The sequence below is a fragment of the Gopherus evgoodei genome, chromosome 8, assembly GCF_007399415.2.
Source record: "Gopherus evgoodei ecotype Sinaloan lineage chromosome 8, rGopEvg1_v1.p, whole genome shotgun sequence".
NCBI lineage: Eukaryota > Metazoa > Chordata > Testudines > Testudinidae > Gopherus > Gopherus evgoodei.
In genome coordinates, this window is record NC_044329.1 from 11,262,279 (window position 1) to 11,281,266 (window position 18,988).

The 18,988-nt window shown below is 42.4% G+C and overlaps 1 protein-coding gene and 1 long non-coding RNA gene across 2 annotated transcripts in view; one reads left to right on the forward strand and one right to left on the reverse strand.

Moving 5' to 3' along the window:
* Nucleotides 1-9,225, reverse strand: part of LOC115655761 — a 41,138-nt gene extending 31,913 nt beyond the window's left edge. Inside the window, exons 1-3 of the long non-coding RNA XR_004001499.1 lie at nucleotides 9,046-9,225; nucleotides 8,234-8,403; nucleotides 6,834-6,919 (exon numbers count right to left, since the gene is read on the reverse strand). This is a non-coding gene — a long non-coding RNA (uncharacterized LOC115655761). The remainder of the gene's footprint in view (nucleotides 1-6,833; nucleotides 6,920-8,233; nucleotides 8,404-9,045) is intronic.
* A 3,735-nt stretch (nucleotides 9,226-12,960) lies between these two features.
* On the forward strand, nucleotides 12,961-17,039 carry LOC115655758 (myeloid protein 1-like). The gene is made up of 4 exons (XM_030571539.1): nucleotides 12,961-13,173; nucleotides 14,542-14,638; nucleotides 15,785-15,936; nucleotides 16,523-17,039. Exons 1-4 carry the CDS (start codon nucleotides 13,128-13,130, stop codon nucleotides 16,687-16,689), a joined length of 462 nt encoding a protein of 153 aa, XP_030427399.1. The 5' UTR covers nucleotides 12,961-13,127; the 3' UTR covers nucleotides 16,690-17,039.
* Nucleotides 17,040-18,988: the final 1,949 nt, after the last annotated feature.

Consider the following 18,988-nt stretch of genomic DNA (forward strand, 5'->3'; position numbering starts at 1 on the left):
GATCTTGGATTACCACCAGATAGGTCTGCTCAATGGTCTGCGGGGAGATGTTGGATGGAATGGGAACTGAGTTACTGCAGAGAATTCCTTCTTGGGTGCTGGCTGGTGACTCTTGCCCACATGCTCAGGGTTTAGCTGATCGCCATATTTGGGGTCGGGAAGGAATTTTCCTCCAGGGCGGATTGGCAGGGGCCCTGGAGGTTTTTCGCCTTCCCCTGCAGCGTGGGGCACGGGTCGCTTGCTGGTGGTTTCTCTGCAGCTTGAGGTCTTCAAACCAATTTTGAGGATTTCAATAACTCTGTCCTGGGTTAGGGGTTGTTATAAAATTGGATGGGTGGGGTTCTGTGGCCTGCCTTGTGCAGGAGGTCAGACTAGATGATCAGATTGGTCCCTTCTGACCTATGAGTCTATGAGGATCTTATTAAGAGGAATAACATTTTGGTGGAGAAGCCTCAGGTATCGTAAACATTGGTGTGCACACGGCCGGCTCTATAGAGAGCGGTTCTATTTTTGGTTAACCAAAGCCAACTGTTCTCCGGTGGGTAGAGGCTTCCTAAAAGAGCTCATAGAAACTTTAAGCTACAATTAATCATATCCAAAGTGTTCACTGAGAAATCAGGGGTAACAAGAGCCTATAGGGCAAAGTAAAGCTGCTCGCTAAACGAGACCAGTGGTAGCAGGATAAGATAATTTAGGCTGTGTCACTCGCTGCAAAGGTTCAGGGGTGACAAAGGAAATTATACATGTGTTAAAAATGTTTAAGAAAAGACAAGGGAGAACAGTCTCAGAGGCTTGGTCTACATTATGCGTTTAAACCGATTTTAGCAGCGTTAAACCGATTTAACCCTGCACCCGTCCACACAGCGAGGCCCTTTATATCAATACAAAGGGCTCTTTAAATTGGTTTCTGTAATCCTCCCCGACGAGAGGAGTAGCGCTAAAATCGGTATTACCATATCGGATTAGGGTTAGCGTGGCCGCAAATCGACGGTATTGGCCTCCGAGCGGTATCCCACAGTGCACCACTGTGACCGCTCTGGATAGCAATCTGAACTCAGATGCAGTGGCCAGGTAAACAGGAAAAGCCCTGCGAAATTTTGGTTTTCATTTCCTGTTTGCCCAGCGTGGAGCTCTGATCAGCATGGGTGGCAATGCAGTCCCAAATCCAAAAAGAGCTCCAGCATGGACAGTACGGGAGATATTGGATCTGATCTCTGTATGGGGAAACAAATCTGTTCTATCAAAGCTCCGTTACAGAAGATGAAATGACCTTTAAACAAATCCTTTAGAGAGATGGGCACAGTCCTTGGACTGAACAAGCCCTTGCAGATGCTTGCTCTATTTCAGATCTAGAGGATAGATTGGCCCAATATAGCCTCATATGTAAACCCCCAAATGCAGGAAAGAGAGATGCTGCAGGGATCTGGCTACTCTGGGAGACTTGTAATGACAGCTACCTCCACCTAACAGCCTGTAAAGAGGAGAAAATATCTCTAAAAGAAAAACTATCCCAACTGGAAAAAGGGATAGAGAATTGGAAAATCATGGCAATAAACTCACAGAATCAAATGGAAATGATAAAAGAGGCAATGCAGGAATGTAAACGTACAGAAAAATTCTTGACAGATCAAGTTACCACACTTAGGGGACTAGAAAGCGAGAACCAAGCCCTAATTAAAGAAAATCAGGTCCTACAAGGAGTGGTTAAAAAGTTAACATTGAAACAAGGTAAACATCCAGCAAACCACAATTACTGTGACTCGATTATTAAGCAGCCAAAACTAAAATTGGGCCTCACCACCTGCCAGATAGCAGCCATTAGTTCAGGAGAATGGAACCCAGCTGACCTCAAATTAAATTCACATTGGGAAAAACAGGCTTGGGACCCCCGGGAAACATGAGAAGTAAATATGTGGAAAGACCATTGTAAGCTGCTCTTTTAGGAATTAGGGGTTATAATGCTTAATATTTATCAATTTGGTTTTGTTGTGGTTGGTTGTTGCTCACAACTGTTGGAAAGAATGTTTAAGAAAACACTCTCTAAAGATATCCTTAAAAAAAACCAACCAATCAACCAAATTGGCTAGGTACTTATTAATATATAAACCCTCAGCTCCAATGAAAAAGGAAGCAGCTGCAGTTTGGCTTCTATGGAAAACCTGTAATGAGGTATTCCTTCAATTGGCTAAATGTAAAAATGAAAAACTGCACCAAGATTTACAAGCCTCTGCTGCAAAAGCAGAGATATAAAAATGTTTGTAGTACCCAAACCCAGTTAAGTGCTTCACCACCTGCCAGATAGCAGCCGTTAGCTCAGGAGAATGTTATGAACTTAATTAGGGTTAACCCCATACACTCAAATCTCCATCAGAATTTGCAATAATAAAAAACAAAACAAAAACAGGACAACACCATTCCCATGATGCACAAATAGTATATAGTGGCAGCTATCCTGAAGAAGCCTGCTAAGAGGTATAGCTGCTGAACTATGGTCAGCCTGTCTAAGAAGGCAATGCAGCTAGATTGGCACACATGATTATTGGCATCTCCCTGGTCACGGACAAAGGCCCTTGCAAGACTCAGAGCCTAAATATTTTCATTTGAATGGCCTCAGCAATCAACAGAAATCCTCAACAAGAATATGTTTGGGAGTATGATAGCAACAAAAGTTATAACTGATTATGGATACTTTCATTCTCTCTTTCTGAAGATAATAAGCATGGATCAAATTTCAGCTCCTTGTTTTTGCAGTTAAAAGCAATAAATAAACTGGACCCCCTCTAACACCTGGTATGCACATAGGTTTTGTACCAGTATAACTATGTCAGTTAGGGTATGTTTACACTACAGGATTATTCCGATTTCACATAAACTGGTTTTTAAAACAGACAGAATAAAGTCGAATGCACGCGGCCACACTAAGCACATTAACTTGGCAGTGTGCGTCCATGTACCCAGGCTAGCGTCTATTTCTGGAGCGTTGCACTGTGGGTAGCTATCCCATAGCTATCCCTTAGTTCCCGCAGTCTCCCCTGCCCATTGGAATTCTGGGTTGTGATCCCAATGCATGATGGTGCAAAAACAGTGTCGCGGATGATTCTGGGTAAATGTCGTCACTCAATCCTTCCTCCGTGAAAGCAACGGCAGACAATCATTTCGAGCCCTTTTTCCCCTGGATTGCCCTGGCAGATGCCATAGCATGGCAACCATGGAGCCTGTTTTGCCTTTTGTCACTGTCACCGTATGTGTACTGGATGCTGCTGACAGAGGCTGTATTGCAGTGCTACACAGCACATACCATCCCTATTGCACCGTCTGCCATTGTAAATTGGTGATGAGATGATGGTTACAAGTCATTTTGCACCGTTTGCAATTGGAAATTGGTGATGACGATTATCAATCATTTTGTACTGTTTGCAATTGGAAATTGGCAATGAGGGTTATCAATCATTTTGTACCGTCTGCTGCTATCATGGGTGCTCCTGGCTGGCCTCGCTGAGGTCAGCCCGGGGCTCATGGACAAAAGTGGGAATGACTCCCTGGGTCATTCCCTTCTTTATGTTTTGTCTAAAAATAGAGTCAGTCCTGCCTAGAATATGGGGCAAGTCTACTAGAGAGCCAGAGAGCACAGCCGCTCCGGGTCAGAGCCCCAGAGATCCCACAGAAATGATGAGCTGCATGCCCTTCTAGAGGGTGCCCCTGCAACAACCCCACCCATTGCTTCCCTCCTCCCACACCCCTCCTGGGCTACCGTTGCAGTGTCCCCCGATTTGTGTGATGAAGTAATAAAGAATGCAGGAATAAGAAACATTGACTTTTTAGCGAGATAAAATGAGGGGGAGGCAGCCTCCTGCTGCTATGATAGTCCAGGTAGGACATTAAAGGGGGAGGGGGAGAGGAGCACAGCCTCTCGCTGCTATGATAGTCCAGGGAGTACAGAATCTTTTCTTTAGACACGAAAGGGCGGGGGGGGGCTGACAGAGCTCAGGCTCCAGCTGCTATGAGGAGGATGGTTATCAAGCATTTTGTACCGCCTGCCAGGAATGACATGGAGCCATTGCCATTTTTACCCAGGCACCCCTGGCTGACCTCACCGAGGCCAGCCAGGAGCACTCACGGGATGATGATGGTTTTCCATCATTTTGTACCGTCTGCCATCAGGAAACGAAGGGGAGGGAATGCTGCTGTTCAGCACCGCAGCACCGCGTGCAGTAGACATATGGTGACATTGAAAAAAAGCAAGAAACGTATTTTTTCCCTTTTCTTTCACGGGGGGGTGGGGGCAGGTAAATTGACAAGATATATTCTGAACCACCCCGGACAATATGTTTGACCCTCCAGGCATTGGGAGCTCAGCTAAGAATGCAAATACTTTTCGGAGACTGTGGGGACTGTGGGATAGCTGGAGTCCTCAGTTCCCTGTCCTTCCCTCCATGAGCATCCATTTGATTCTTTGGCTTTCCGTTACGCTTGTCACACAGCACTGTGCTGTGGCCTCTGTCTATCATAGCCTGGAGATTTTTTCAAATGCTTTGTCATTTCGTCATCTGTAACGGAGCTCTGGTGGAACAGATTTGTCTCCCCATACAGCGATCAGATCCAGTATATCCTGTACGGTCCATGCTGGAGCTCTTTTTGGATTTGGGACTGCATCGCCACCAGTGCTGATCAGAGCTCCACGCTGGGCAAACAGGAAATGAAATTCAAAAGTTCGCGGGGCTTTTCCTGGATGCACTGGCCAGTGCATCCGAGTTCAGATTGCTTTCCAGAGTGGTCACAATGGTGCACTGTGGGATACCGCCCGGAGGCCAATACCATCGATTTGTGGCCACACTAACCCTAATCCGACATAGCAATACCGATTTCAGTGCTACTCCCCTCATCGGGGAGGAGTACAGAAATTGGTTTAAAGAGCCCTTTATATCGATATAAAGGGCCTCGCTGTGTGGACGGGTGCAGGGTTAAATTGGTTTAATACTGCTAAATTCTGTCTAAACAAATAGTGTAGACCAGGCCTTAGGAGTGAGATTTTTTTTTTTTTTTTACTGAAATAGTTACACCAGTGCAACCTCTAGTGTGGATGCAGTTATACCAGTATAAAGGTGCCCTAAACAAATATCGCTTATTCCCCTTCCTCTACAGGAATGCCTATAAGCTCCTTTAGAGTCCAATAGAATTACATCCATACTAGAGGGATTATACTAATTTAATTACACTGGTTACATTTTGTGAGTTGGTAGACCCTGACACTTTGCTTTTTTGTCTTCTCACCACTTTCTTGTTGACAGAGACCTATGTTCCCTTCATCCTGTAACAAGCTGAATCTACTGAATACGAGTATATAAAAACACCTTCCCCACACATTCTGTACAAACAACATGGAAGTACAAAGCGTGGGCTCCATTGCACAGCTTTTCAGCTCTCCCTTTCCTGCCACTTGGTTTGTTTGTATGTTGTCTGGTAAATGGCAAGCTCACAAGGATAGGGAGTCTGCCTTCTTACCCAACTGTAAAGTACTTAGCCTGCTGCTAATGCAAGACAAGTAGTAGGCTAGATGCTTTGCCCTTTGCACTGCTCTGGAGGCACGAAGGACACAGAATCCTGGTTTAAATCAGCCAGTTAGGAAAACCCCTTTGATAGGGATAGCTGGGGGGCACACTCAGCTCCATGCCACTCCTTCCTGCCCACCACTCCTCCAAGCATAAAAGAGGTTCTGGAGGGTTGAAACAGTCTCTGTTGAGAGAAGGGGGCACAAAAAGTCAGTTTCACGCTCCCCACCAGCTACGCCAAGCAGCTCAGTCCCACCAAATGTGATCCTAATGAACTAAAGAACCCCCAAAGGGAGCAGCTGAAATCAATATCAGAATGGGGCCTGGCCTTCTGAGTGTGTCAGAATGGGGCCTGGCCTTCTGATTATACTCCCTGGAGAAACTGAGGTTACAGACAGGGCTGAAAGTAACTGAGGACACTTACTAGTACGGGGTGGGGTGTCTCCAACCCCCCGGAAAGGGCAGGGATTTTGGCGGAAGAGGTGGGGCCGCGGGGTCAGCATCCCCCAGCCAGCCCTGTCCCACATTGCCCAGGACTCCTGTGTTGATTTAAAGGGTCTGGAGCCCCGGGCTCTTTTAAATCGCTGGCCCCACGGCAGCTGCTCCCTTTGCCCCCCACACCCGTAGGCAGCTGGGATTAAAGCATTGCAGGGTCCTTTGCTGTGGCAGTACTTTAACATTGCTGTGCCCCCTCCGCCACTCCAGCAGCGAGGGTGTGGAAACATTCAAGGGCTGCCGCATCAAAGGACCATCCTTAAAGCACTGCCGCGGCAGCGCTTTAATGTCCCTGCCCCATTTGCCTCCCCTGACAGCTGTTCTGCCAGTACAGACTCTACCAGCAGGGTCGTCAATGGAGGTGGGGGGAAGGAGCAGTGAAGGATGGTCCTTTGCCTTTGCAGCCCTTTGAGGATCCTTAAAGCATTGCCGCAGCAAAAGATCGTCCTTGTTGCTACTCCTTCCTGCCCCCCGTTGGCGGCCCTGGGGAGGCAAGGGGCAGGGATATTAATGTGGGCTGGGTTCTTACAGGTACGGAGTACTGGCCTGTACCAGCTCACTTTCACCCCAGTTACAATAAAATCAAATACTTTGCAGTTCCAGAGTATATTATAGCTTCAATGTGACTTCTGACCAAACGTTTTGGCTGGTAAACTGAACAACTAAAGCAGCCTGTTGGTTCCTAATGAAACTACAATACAAGTAATTGGTGGTACAGTTATGCAGGCTTTTTGGACACCGCTTATGTAGTCCTCTAGTCTATTGGCATTACAGTTCATCTCTGCTCACCTCTGTCCTAGCATTATTGGAACTCTTGCAAGCTGCAAATCCCCAGCTCCTCGGGTTTGCTGCCTTGAGAGTCAGGGCTAGGAAAGCTGGAAAAGCAGAAACAATATTTACATGTGATCTCAGGCAGCCCTCAGGCAGCCTCTCAACTTGCAGCTACAGAGGAATATACTTTTGTTTTCTGACTCTCTCTGTGAGCTAAGCTGATATCTGAATAGATCACCTGATGGAAAGCCAACATCCATAACCACCTATGACCTCATATGCGGCTCTTCTACTTCAGAGTGAAATAATGCCTTCAAATCCTTGACTGTCACCCTTTAATCTGAACTGAAGGTGGAGGGTACTCTCTGATCCTTAGCCCCAGTTGCTATACACTATTTGTATTGCAGTAGCAGCTGGATTCCCTAGTCACTGAGCAGGACCTCACTGTGTTAGATGCTGTACAATCATAAGATAGAGAAAGTCCCTGCTCCAAACAGTTTAGTATCTAACTGAAGCATGGGAATCCTTTTAGAGATCTGTAAGGAAAACCTTTTTGTAGGATCATTTACTCTTATGACAAAAAATAATCGAAATCTTGTCTTCTGAACAGTGTATTCTACTGAACAGAAAAACCACCACCCACCATTCTGCTTACATTAAAGCAAAGAAATGCAGAGCCATTAGTCTACGGGGAGCACACAAGCAACATGTACTGGAAAGTGACATATTGTAATACCAATTACTAATGAAATTCTAGCATCCTCCTATTAATATTAGTTGCACAGCAAACATTTTATATATTACATTTCTGATCTGTTTAATGCTAGAAAATGTACTTCACTTTCCTATATTCCATTTGCTTTTAAGTTGGTGCAGGACAACTTAACAAGTAAGGGGCTGTGACAGATAAGGCTGTGACTACTATGGAGCTCCAAAGTAGCATACAAAGAGTACTATTTTTATGTGGAACGGGTGTTTTGTTTTTCATTGTTGTTAAAATAATAAAATGTTCATGAAAAACAAAAAAAATCTGAGTTTAGCCACCATTTATAGCACTCGGGGCTTCTGAAATGTGTTAGAAGGACACCACTGCCAAGCAATTCGCTAAACAAGAACCGTGGTAATGTCCTTCCAATGTGCATTAATCCCTCATATGATAGAATTACACTGAGAATGGAAGAGTTGTCTCCTCGATCCATTCAGACCTTGGCCCCTCATTGTTGAGGTGCCAAGGAGGGGCCTTAAATACCTTAGTGGCACTTCCAAAGATTTTTGTGAAGGGGGCAGGACATTTGCCAACTAGGAACTGGTCTCAGACTACCCAATGATTGTATATGCAGTTCTTTGAGGCTATTCACTTTGTTGCTCTAGACATGGACAGAACAACTAGTTAAGGAATAACATTTAAACAGTCTCACTTCCACACACTTGAGTGACCCCAGTCCTCAGCTCATAGGTCATATGCTCAGCTGGTGTACGTCAGCATAGCCGCAATGAAGTCGCTGGAGTTATGTCGCTTTACGCCAATGGAAGGTCCAGTGTTCTTTTGAGCCTTGTAAGTGGATTGACAGCCTGCAGCACCAGGGAACTAGTGAGAGATTTTAAGAGTAGAGCTAGTCAAAACATTTCTATCAATTTTATTTATTCATTTTTAATTTAAAAAAAAAAAAAAAAGCCTTTTCCTTCCCAGGCCCTCTTGTGGAAATTTCCCTTTTGTTCAAGGAATTTCTTTGGGTTTTCACTGAAAAATCGAAAACCTCAAATTCTTTTTTATTGCCAATGAAGTCAAGCTAGACCATTTAGTGAAACTACATTGCCATCCTGCCAGTTTTGTTTGGTGCAGATAACCCCCACACCTTGTGGGCGTGGTGTTCTGTCCCATCTAGTGGCCCTGAGACCACTTAGAGAGAGCTTAATTAGTCTGCGCTACAGCCTTAGCTAAGGGTACGTCCATACTACCAGCCAGATCGGTGGGTAGCGATTGACCTACCGGGGATCGATTTACCATGTCTCATCTAGACGCAATAAATCAATCCCCCGAACGCGCTCCCATCGACTCTGGAACTGCACCAGGGTGAGAGGCGGAAGCAGAGTCGTTGGGGGAGCCGTGGCCTTCGATCCCGCGCCGTGAGGATGGGAAGTAAGTTGAAATAAGATGCGTCGACTTCAGCTACGCTATTCCCATAGCTGAAGTTGAGTATCTCTCTCTCTCTCTCTCACACACACACACCCCTTTTAGGGCACGTAGTAGAAGCTCACGCACTAGGCTCCAGAGATCCCAGGTTCAATCCTGCCCTCCGATGACTGGGTCTGTCGGTGTTACACAGGCAGGGTATTTTATATTAGGTCTTTCTTGAAAAATGTTGTGGCTTCAAGTATATGTAATTTTCCCTCAGCTATTAGTTTCAATTGGTCTCTGAAAAGAAAACAAAGACAACACTGCAAATGAATACAGCACATTTTTTTTCTGAATACCACAACTACAAAAGCCCGATAATCTATTTTCTTGCCCTAGTAACAAGAATGAAAATGAAAAAGAGAAGCTAACAAAGTGACAGGCTGAAACAAAATTTATTTAGGGCTACTTTTTGAAAACCACTAGCAGATGGTTGCTGCCATGGAACAACGCAGAACAATAGCTTGAGACTTGCTCTGCCAACAAACACATATAGGTGAGCCCTAGGCTCCAAGCACTGCATTGGAAAGCGGAAATATAATTAACTACCTGATATCACCATGCAGCCACCACCAGCTGCTCCACACAGCATACTTGTCAGAGCCACTGCAACACAGAAAAGGAAGAATATCTGGCAGGCAGGGATATTGGCATTTTCCCTCTGAAAGCAGCAGAATATCTGTGGACTTTTTAGTTGCAAGTTTATACTAACCCACCCAGCATTTAACTTTGCCTGCTATATTCACTGTGAGCCCCTTGGTAGGGTTACAAAGAGCACACACATCAAGGGAAGTCAATAGTGGGTATAGGAGCAGCGAAGCAAGAGACACATATTGGTTGTGTGTAAAAGACCCAGGATATTTTATTGGGTTTGACTCATCTGCTCTACTTCTTGCAGATCCTCAGAGCTTAGGCATTATATTCTTGGTATCCTTCCCTTTTCTGCACCTCTCTTGATCCTCTCCATTGTAGCTGGGAGGAGATGTCGCAACTGCAGGTGCTCAAGAGCTGTGCGATTTCTCAGGCCCTTGTTCCACTTCCGTCTGTTTTTATGTTGCAAGGGGCTTATTATTGCATGTTCCTTTCACAACTGGACATATCAACAGTTGTATTTTCTCTTAACATCCCAGTTTCTTAATTTGAGAATTGCTTTACACAGTTTCAAAGCTCTACTCATATGTGAATGGGTATTCAGACAGGTTTAACCTTTCTAGAACACAAATAGCAAAAGACACACAGTACATTATACTGCTGATTGTATGAGAGAATTCTGGTAAAACAGCTGCAAAATGTTCACACACATACTGACTGGTTTTTGGCTAGGTTCCCATCAGTAAATTGACTATTTCATCTATTTTCATGAGGGTTTGACAGACTTTTTAGCAGAAGCTTAAATATCAGCTAAATATTCTTGCAGCAAAATCCATTCTGATGTATTTAGTTTACGAAGAGTTAATGTAAAATACAATATTTTAAAAGACCTATTAACTGACAAAATATAAAGCATCCACGTGCATATATTTTATCATCAACTATTTGGCATGACGAATATCATTCATTATGTGGTTTAAAGAAATGCCATGAGAATTGCAAAGTTAAAGTTGTTTTAAATTACTCTTAATGGGTCTGAAAACTAGAGTATATATAGCCAACCAAGTCATTAGCTTTGCATCTACAGGATAACTGAGGGGAGAGGAGAGCATCTGTGTATTGGGAGGGATATTTGGCCTCAGTCCCTGAAAGTATAATCTAAAGAGGTTAACGAAGTTCCAGATTAAGCCATTTGAAATCACTATTGGGAAACAGAACAGGGCCTTGTCTTCTGCTTATCCATGTGCGATAACAGTGAGGTTACTATAAAACCAAATACTTTTAAGATACATGCTACAGAACTGCCAATAGTGACTTGCAACCAAATCTATCAGCTAGCACAGCCTGCTGGTTTGTAGTGAGACTACAAGAAATGGTTAGTAAAGCTAGATGAGTTTTTCAGACAAAGCTTATTAAGTTCTGTACTGTAGTTAAATACATCTAGTTTATTCTTAATTCGTCATTATTTCTCTTCCTGTCTTTTATCATTCTAGTAAATCCTAATACATAAAACAGAAAGCAAAGACTCATTCTAGTGGTCATAAACAATTGCACGCCGAGCTAGTTACTTGTTCTACTGCTAGCCAACACACTTTTCAGGCACAGAAAGAACTGAAAACTACATTATGCTCTCTGTGCAAAGGGGATGCATACCTTTCTATACAATGACTCACTGAACAATTTGGTTCCTACTAAGTAAATCCTAAAGATAGTAGGTGCCTTCACGCTATCCATTTTCATGAGAGTCCCAATAGACTGTCAATGGGATTTTGGCTCCGAACTGTCTAAATCGCTTTTGAAAATATGAGATTCAGGATCCTAAATCAAAATTAGTAAGGCAGCTGAGCAGAGTCTGTATCCATACGCCTTCCACATGCCTGTTATGCAAGCTGAGCAACTATATTTGCCTTCATTGCACTATGGGTATGTATTTAGGCATCTAATTCCCACTGAAATCTATGGGTGCTAAGGGCCTAAATACTTTAAGGATCTGCACCCAGCTCACTATGCTATTTCTCTTTAGTTGTCTCTATGTAGATCATATTGTGGATTTTGTTGCCAATGAAGTCAAGCTAGTCCATTCAGTGTGACTAGACTGCCACTGTATAAGTTTTGTTTCATACTGGTGGAGAATTTTTTGAGCTCCTGTATATTATATAAATACAAAGCTTCTTAATTTTCCATCAGCTACTAATTACAGTTGGTCTCAAAAGATGACTGCTAAATGGATACAACGCTGCAAATAAACGCAGTACATTTCTTTATCTCATAACGATACAAAGCTCAAAGCACAATGCATTAATTCTCTTTCACTCCATCCTTGGCAGTAAGGAATCAAAGAATGTCAGTTTATCAGAGAAAGTGACAGTGTAAAATACCATTTTGGGCTACTTCTGAAAGCAACAAACAGATTACAGCTGCCATAAAATGAGGTGAAACAAGTTTGAGCCCTGCTCTCCAGAAACCAAATGCTGGTGATCCCCCATGCTCCAAGCACTGCACTGGCTCTCTCTAATTTCATGAATGTTAACAGCAAAAGTATGCAGCACAATGAAAGGCTTAAATAACTTAGCATCAGTACAGCTGAGGGAACACCTATTGACCTCCACCCCTACAGACACCAAGAATAGCAGGGTAGGAAATCACCAATATTCCTGAAGTGCAATCCTGACTAATAATGCATTTTCCATGGAAAGCCCATGACTTCTGGTCCATTGCTTCTTCACGCACAGATATACTTTTGTGACATTTCTCATTACAAGACTGACAGCTTGTGTTCATTGTAACTTGCAGACTTCTGGCACATAGTGTACAATATAGAATGCACAATGGCTGGGAACATGGAGGGGAAAGGTAACTATCCCGTATCACCATGCAGTCACCACTACCTGCTCCACAGTTTACATGCCAGAGCCACTCCACCACTAGAAAACACGAGCAGCTGGCTGAGTGGGATAAGAAGCTGCTGCCACTACGACTGGCACATTTCCCTCTGAAGCTGCAAAATTGTAATGGAGTTTTTATGTGTAAGTTGATACTAACACACTCATCATTAACTTTTCCTGCTAGATTATGTGTGACCTTATTCAAACGATTATAGTGAACACACATTTCAAGCAAAGCCAATAGCAGGTGTAGGAGCAGTAAAGACATTGGATATGCATGAAAGACCCAAAGTAATTAATTGGGTTTGGCTCATCTGTTCTATTTCTCATGGACCCTCAGCGCATAGGCACTATTTTCTGAGTTCCACTCCCCTTTCTGCCACCTCTCTTGGCACAATTACAGCCCCTCATCAAAAGCTGTGCAATTTCTCAGGCTGTTTCATTTGTCTGATTTTATGTGGCAAGTAGGTAACTATTGCACTTAACTTTCAACAGTTGTATTTTCTGTTAACATCTTGCCTAATCTCTGCCTTACATTGTTTCAATACTCTGCTCAGAAGTCTGATTGGCTGGGAAGACAAACAGCCTTTCTAGGACACGCAGAGAGACTATACATTATAACTTTGATTTGACAGAGAACTCTGGTGAAACAGATGCAAAATGCTCACACTCAAACTGATTGTTTTTGCTGGTTTGGTTTCCATTGGTAAGTTAAGATGACTATGTCATATTTTCTTGATGCTTTTATTTCAAAACAGACTTTTTATAGAAGTGCATCAGGTTTACTATTAACTGAATATTCTTGCAGGAATATCTACCCGAAATATTTATTTTATGAAGAGTTAATGTAAAATACAATGTTTTAAAAATCTATTATCTGAGAAAATAAAAAACGTGCGTCAGTGATATGGCGTTAGTGATTTGACACACTAAATGGTTTAAAGAATTTAAATTAGTTTGAGACATAAGAATAGTTATATAAAACCATCCAAGTTATTAGCTTTGTTTTGTTTCTAGAGGGTTTTACCATTATCTTTAATGTATCTTTGTAACATAATAGCTATTCTGTTAGAGAAAATCACACTGAGAAGCTCTTGGGATTTAGAGAAATGACCCAGTTCTGATCTCACTCCAGTTTAACTTAATTGATTTATAACCAGAATGAGATCAGATTCAGGCCCAAAATCTCTAGTCTAGTCCACACACGGACTTTCTGTAAATTTCTTACAGTTGATTTTATTGGTGAACCCATGAGAAATGCCAGCAGTAGAATCAGAGGGTGCTACCTGTTGGCTAGTGCTGCCCATGGCAAAGTTAGATAGCAGGATGATTAGAACACCAGTGATCAGTCTACACTAGCTGTTTTGCTGTTTCCACTAGTGGTAGTAACTGTAGAAAATGTTAAGAAAAATCTAGCACAGATAAAGCCTCATTGTAAAAACTAGGGTTGAGAGCAAAGAGCCATAAAATGTTTTGTGAAGCACTTCTCTGAAGGTCAGCATAATGAAAACCCAACACTTATAGCCTCCCCCCGTTATAGACTCCTCTATTTCAGAGCTAAATCAGGTCCTTATATCCTTAATGAACATCAGTACGTTTCCAATGAAGGCATCTGACCCTTAGCCTAAGTTCATTATTTGTATTGAGGTAGCAGCTAGTAGCCCTAGTAATGGACCAGGATCCCATTGTACCAGTGCTGTACAAAACAAAAAAGTTAGTTAAGGAGGCAACAGCGAACCATGGAAATCTTTTTAGGAGTCCATAAAGAAACTTGTTGATGTCATTAGTTATTCTTCTACCTAAAAAAAAGAAAAGAAAAAGAAAAGTCTTGTCTTCTGAATGACATATTCCACATAAGACAAAATACATCACTCTGCTTCCACTAAGTTAAAGAGCCACTGTTTTGTGCAAGACACACAATGTGTATTGCAAAGTGACACTAACAGATCACTAATGAATTTCAATTTCTTATTTTTAATCAATTATTTGCACAGAAAACATTTAATATGCAACATTCTGTCCTGTACAAAAACAGAAAATGTACTTACTTTTGTATATTCCATTTTTTCTTAAGTTGCTGCAGGACGATGGGCACAAATCTGTGATGGGAATCCTTTGAACAGCATAAGGGGCTGTGATAAGTATGGCTGTGGATATTATGGAGCTGCAAGGTAGTATAATTTGGACAACAACAATGACTTTTTTGGGTTGTTCATTGTTGCATAAATAATAAGAATGCTAATAGAGAACAAAACAGACTAGTGAGCTTAGCCATCTTTTCCAAGCATTTAAGGCTTGCAAAGAGTGTCAGAATAACACTGCAAAGCAAGTGACTAAACAAGAACAGTTTGAATGTCCTTCCAATGTGCAGTAGTCCTCATCTGCTAGAACTGGAGTAGAAGTTGTCTCCAGGCTCATTCATTCATTGGCTTTCATTGATGAGGCTGTTGAACAATTCTCCCAAAGTACTTTAGTGCCACTTCAGTTTATTTTTGAGATAGAGACAGGGCACTTGCCCAGTAGGATCTGGTCTGGAACAACCAGATGATTTCACTTTTCTGTTGACTGTTGCTGTAGATCTGGGGCAGAACTGAACCAGTTAGTAAAAAATGGTATGGTCTGTAATCTCATTTCCAACCAGCTGAGTCGCCTCAATCTCTCAGCTCATGGGTCAGATGCTCAGATAGTACTAATCAGGATAGCTTCAATGAAGTTCCTCACTGGATTTACACCAATGAGAGATCTCACTTCAAGTGTTCTTTTTACCTTCATATGCAAGTGGACAGACAGCTAATATCTCTAATTTCATGGTGCTAACAGCAGAGATAGTCAACTTTCCATAAAATATTTTTTGTTTGTTTTAATGAAAGATGTCTTTGTCCCATCCCCAACGCTAGCTAAAGAAAATTTCCATTTTGTTCAAAGATTTTTTTTTTCCTGGATTTTCACTGAGATACAAAATCTCCAAAGTGTGATTTCCTCCTCCCTCCCCACCCTCCCGTTTTGACAGGAAAATATTTCAGTTTAGGAGTTTGGTTTTTTGTTTAGAAACCTGGGAAATTTTCACACACAAAAATTAAGTGAATATTTAAAAAAAATCCATTTTTGACCAGTTCTGCTTAACCGTTCAGAGTTTTGAAATTATTAAAATTAGATTGAAACCTCAAACTTTTCTACTTTCATTGCAGAAATACACATTTCTGCAAATAAGCTAAGAATAATCCATTTTGCTTTAAAGAATCTACTGGTAACAGGCTTTATGGCTGGAGAACATGTCAATCAGTAGTGTCATTACTTACATATGTCCATATTTTCAGAAATGGCAGAAAGCACCTAGCGGTGGATGTTAAATGCCAGGACGGATCAGGAGTGTATGCTCCTTTTAGTGGCCTGATTGTGAGACGCATTAAACCTTTTGGAAATAATAATGCCATTGATGATGGAATCTTACTCCGTGAAGTAAAATCAGGTAACTGAGCTACCACAGATAAAAGTCTTTGTTAAACTTTAAATACTGGTCATTAAATCATTTTACCTTCCTAGGCAATTGTAGCCCTATGGAAGAAGAACAATCTACACAAAAGTTAAAAGTTAAGCAAAGCATAACTATAGAGTAGGCCAAGGCCCATGTTTCACTCAGAACTGTCTGTTCCTGTATTCAAACCCAAGCACAACGCATTCACTCTTAAAACAGTCCAACGTCTCCATCAACAGGACCAGAATACACCCCTTTTCCCCCTATAGCTCTCCACACACTTAAATGATGGAACAAAATGAGGACCTAAAGTAAGGACAACCTTGTAGAAAGGGGAAAGAAGTATGAGAACAAGGAGCTTGAAGTATGCCACGGTTAATTTAAGGAGAAAAAAAATCTTTTCCCCATCTCTCAAAAATACCAACCCTGAAAATCTTAATTTTATGTATGCTTCGGTCTGGACTGCACCAGGGCTAGCTAGCGCGTACAAAACTGCTAGAGTAGGCATAGCCAAGGGGATCTGATGCCTATCAGAACATCGATATCTTCCTTAATCTCTCTCCTTTATCTTCCCCTAAAGGTTCTTGCATAAAACTGGCCTTTATCAGGCCTTTGAGAAACAGAGGCTGGATCAGGAAGGGATCTAAAATTGGAGTAATGCTGCCAATGCAGAGCGTGTATCCTGATATTATATCTCATGTTCGCATCCAGAACTGTGACTACTCAAATCCTACTGGCAACTTATAAATGGAAACTTACATGAAATGGAAGTGTACAAAACCCCAAATAAAAATCTGAGCAACCAAAAGTGTTTTTTTTCCCCCCTACTCCCCGTAGAAAACCCACCTAAAATTTAGTCCATGGGAAGGAAAAAAGACATTAGCGCACACAGCAGAGTAAAAGAGTACATAGCGTGTGTAACACCGCCTGTAGTGACTCAAAGAATGTACCATCCTCAGGGCAGACTTAAGAAACAGGTCACTTATCCCAAATTGATTGTGAGTTCTATACTTAGGCTACGTCTACACTACCGCTGGATCAATGCTCTGATAATTGATGCACTGGGGGTTTATTTAGAAGGTCTAGTGAAGACCCACTAAATCAACGGCAGAGCACTCTCTCGTTGACCCCGATACTCCACCCAGAATGAGAAGAGTAAGATAAGTCAATGGGAAAGTGTCTCCTGTCAACCTAGCGAGGGGAGACACCGCAGTAAGTCGACCTAAGCTACGTGAACTCCAGCTACATTATTCATGTAGCTGGAGCTGCGTAACTTAGGTCAACTTACTGTAGTAGTGTAGATATCGCCTTAGATTTCACCAATCAATTATCAAGTGGAGACACTTCACGCACTGTTACAGCCTCATCATGGAGTCACAGACAGTCCACTTGTGTACGCCAATCTATCTCACTACCCAGGAGAGCATATTTTTGTGGTACATGGCCACTAAGAATCACAGCAATATTCAGGTTACTCCTAGCTCCAGAGGACCAGTCACTTACTCCAGGTCAATTGCAACTTAGATCTCACATCAAAGACAATGAATATAAAGATTCATTAACTAGGAAAAGGAAATTAGATTGTTATTTACAGGGTAAAGCAGGTAAACATACGTACACAAATGAGTTACAATTTAAGTTTCAAAAGGCAACAGAGGTCTCTATATTCAGCAGGCTCTGTATGTCCTTTAGGGCTAACTCAGGCTAAGCAACTGGTGATCTCTTGCTTATGCCTAAAAAATCCCCATCCCCACTTCCTCCAAGTCCAAGCATAGAGATTAATCAGTTCCTTCATGTTAGGGTTTTTTTCCTCTTTCCTTCCACATGCTCTGAGCTGCAAACTCCCAACAGAAGGAATCCACTCATGTGACTCGTCTTCATGGTGGAGGGTAGAACACACATAGTTTGTCCTCTTTAATGCCCCACAATATCTACATCTGGTGTCAATGGACCTTTCCTGTTGAGCAGGGCATAACACGTTCCGTTGCAGATCAGTACTTCACTTTAATTAATGTCCCTCTCTTGCCTGGTGATTTACATACTCTCAGAGGCTCACAATATAACCTCTCAAATAAATATAGGTGTGATGTTCTGTACCTTGTGGGAACACCCTGCACCCCCATGTTCATCCTTATAAAATGATTATGTGGTATCTAATGCAAAGTTTGTCATGTTGAGTGTCTTCGGAAGGCTCAATGATGCACTGAGCATTGTTGTGATAGAGATGTTACAGGTTGTAATTTCATGTGTATATATAGTTATGAGGCTGAAAATGTGTATTCATGGCTTAAAATAAGATCAGGCAAAAACTCTCCAAGTGCAGAGGAGCAGTTCACACAACATCAGGGCATGTATGGTCAAACCCAGCCCAGCCTCACAGGAACAAAGGACACTGGCCGAGGAAGCAACAAAGGATCTGTTGGACTCTCAAGTGAGTCACCCCCTTTCCCTTGTTCAGACAGGGACTACGATGAGGTAATGCTCACCTGACTCTGAAGGAGACGGGAGGGAGAAGGGTGCAAAGCCAATAGGGAAGAAAGAACATGATAAAAGGGCAAGACATTTGCCATACTGTTCCTCTCTCTTCCACCTCCATCTACAGACATCACCACCAAGTGACTGAAGCACTGCTCAAAGTGAAAAGCCTGGCTGAAAGGCAACCAGCCAGCCTCTGGTGAGAAACATATAAGTTTGTAAGGGCATCAAGAGTGTTAAGATTAGCTTAGAACACGTTCTGCTGTTATTTCACTTGATCAAATCTAACTTGTTAAGCTTTGACTTAAAATCTATCTTTGTAGTTAATAAATCTGTTTGTTTATTCTACCTGAAGCAGTGCTTTGGTTTGAAGTGTGTCAGAGATGCCCCTTGGGATAACAAGCCTGGAGCACGTCAATGTCTTTGTTACACTGACAGACTCATATAAGCTTGCAGCTTCCAGCAGGCATAACCCTAGGAACCTCCGCCTTACAGGGTCCAGTTGTGTCTGAGACCAGAGATATTGGCTAGTATTATTTGGTGGCACAATCCCAGGAGCAGCTTACATGCT

Coding starts and splice junctions, on each gene's coding strand:
- LOC115655758 (XM_030571539.1), top strand. CDS start 13,128: ATGCTCACACTCAAACTGATTGTTTTTGCTGGTTTGGTTTCCATTG. Junction 13,174..14,541: donor TGCTGGTTTGGTTTCCATTG/GTAAGTTAAGAT, acceptor TTTTTTCTTAAG/TTGCTGCAGGACGATGGGCA. Junction 15,937..16,522: donor ACTCCGTGAAGTAAAATCAG/GTAACTGAGCTA, acceptor CTTCCCCTAAAG/GTTCTTGCATAAAACTGGCC.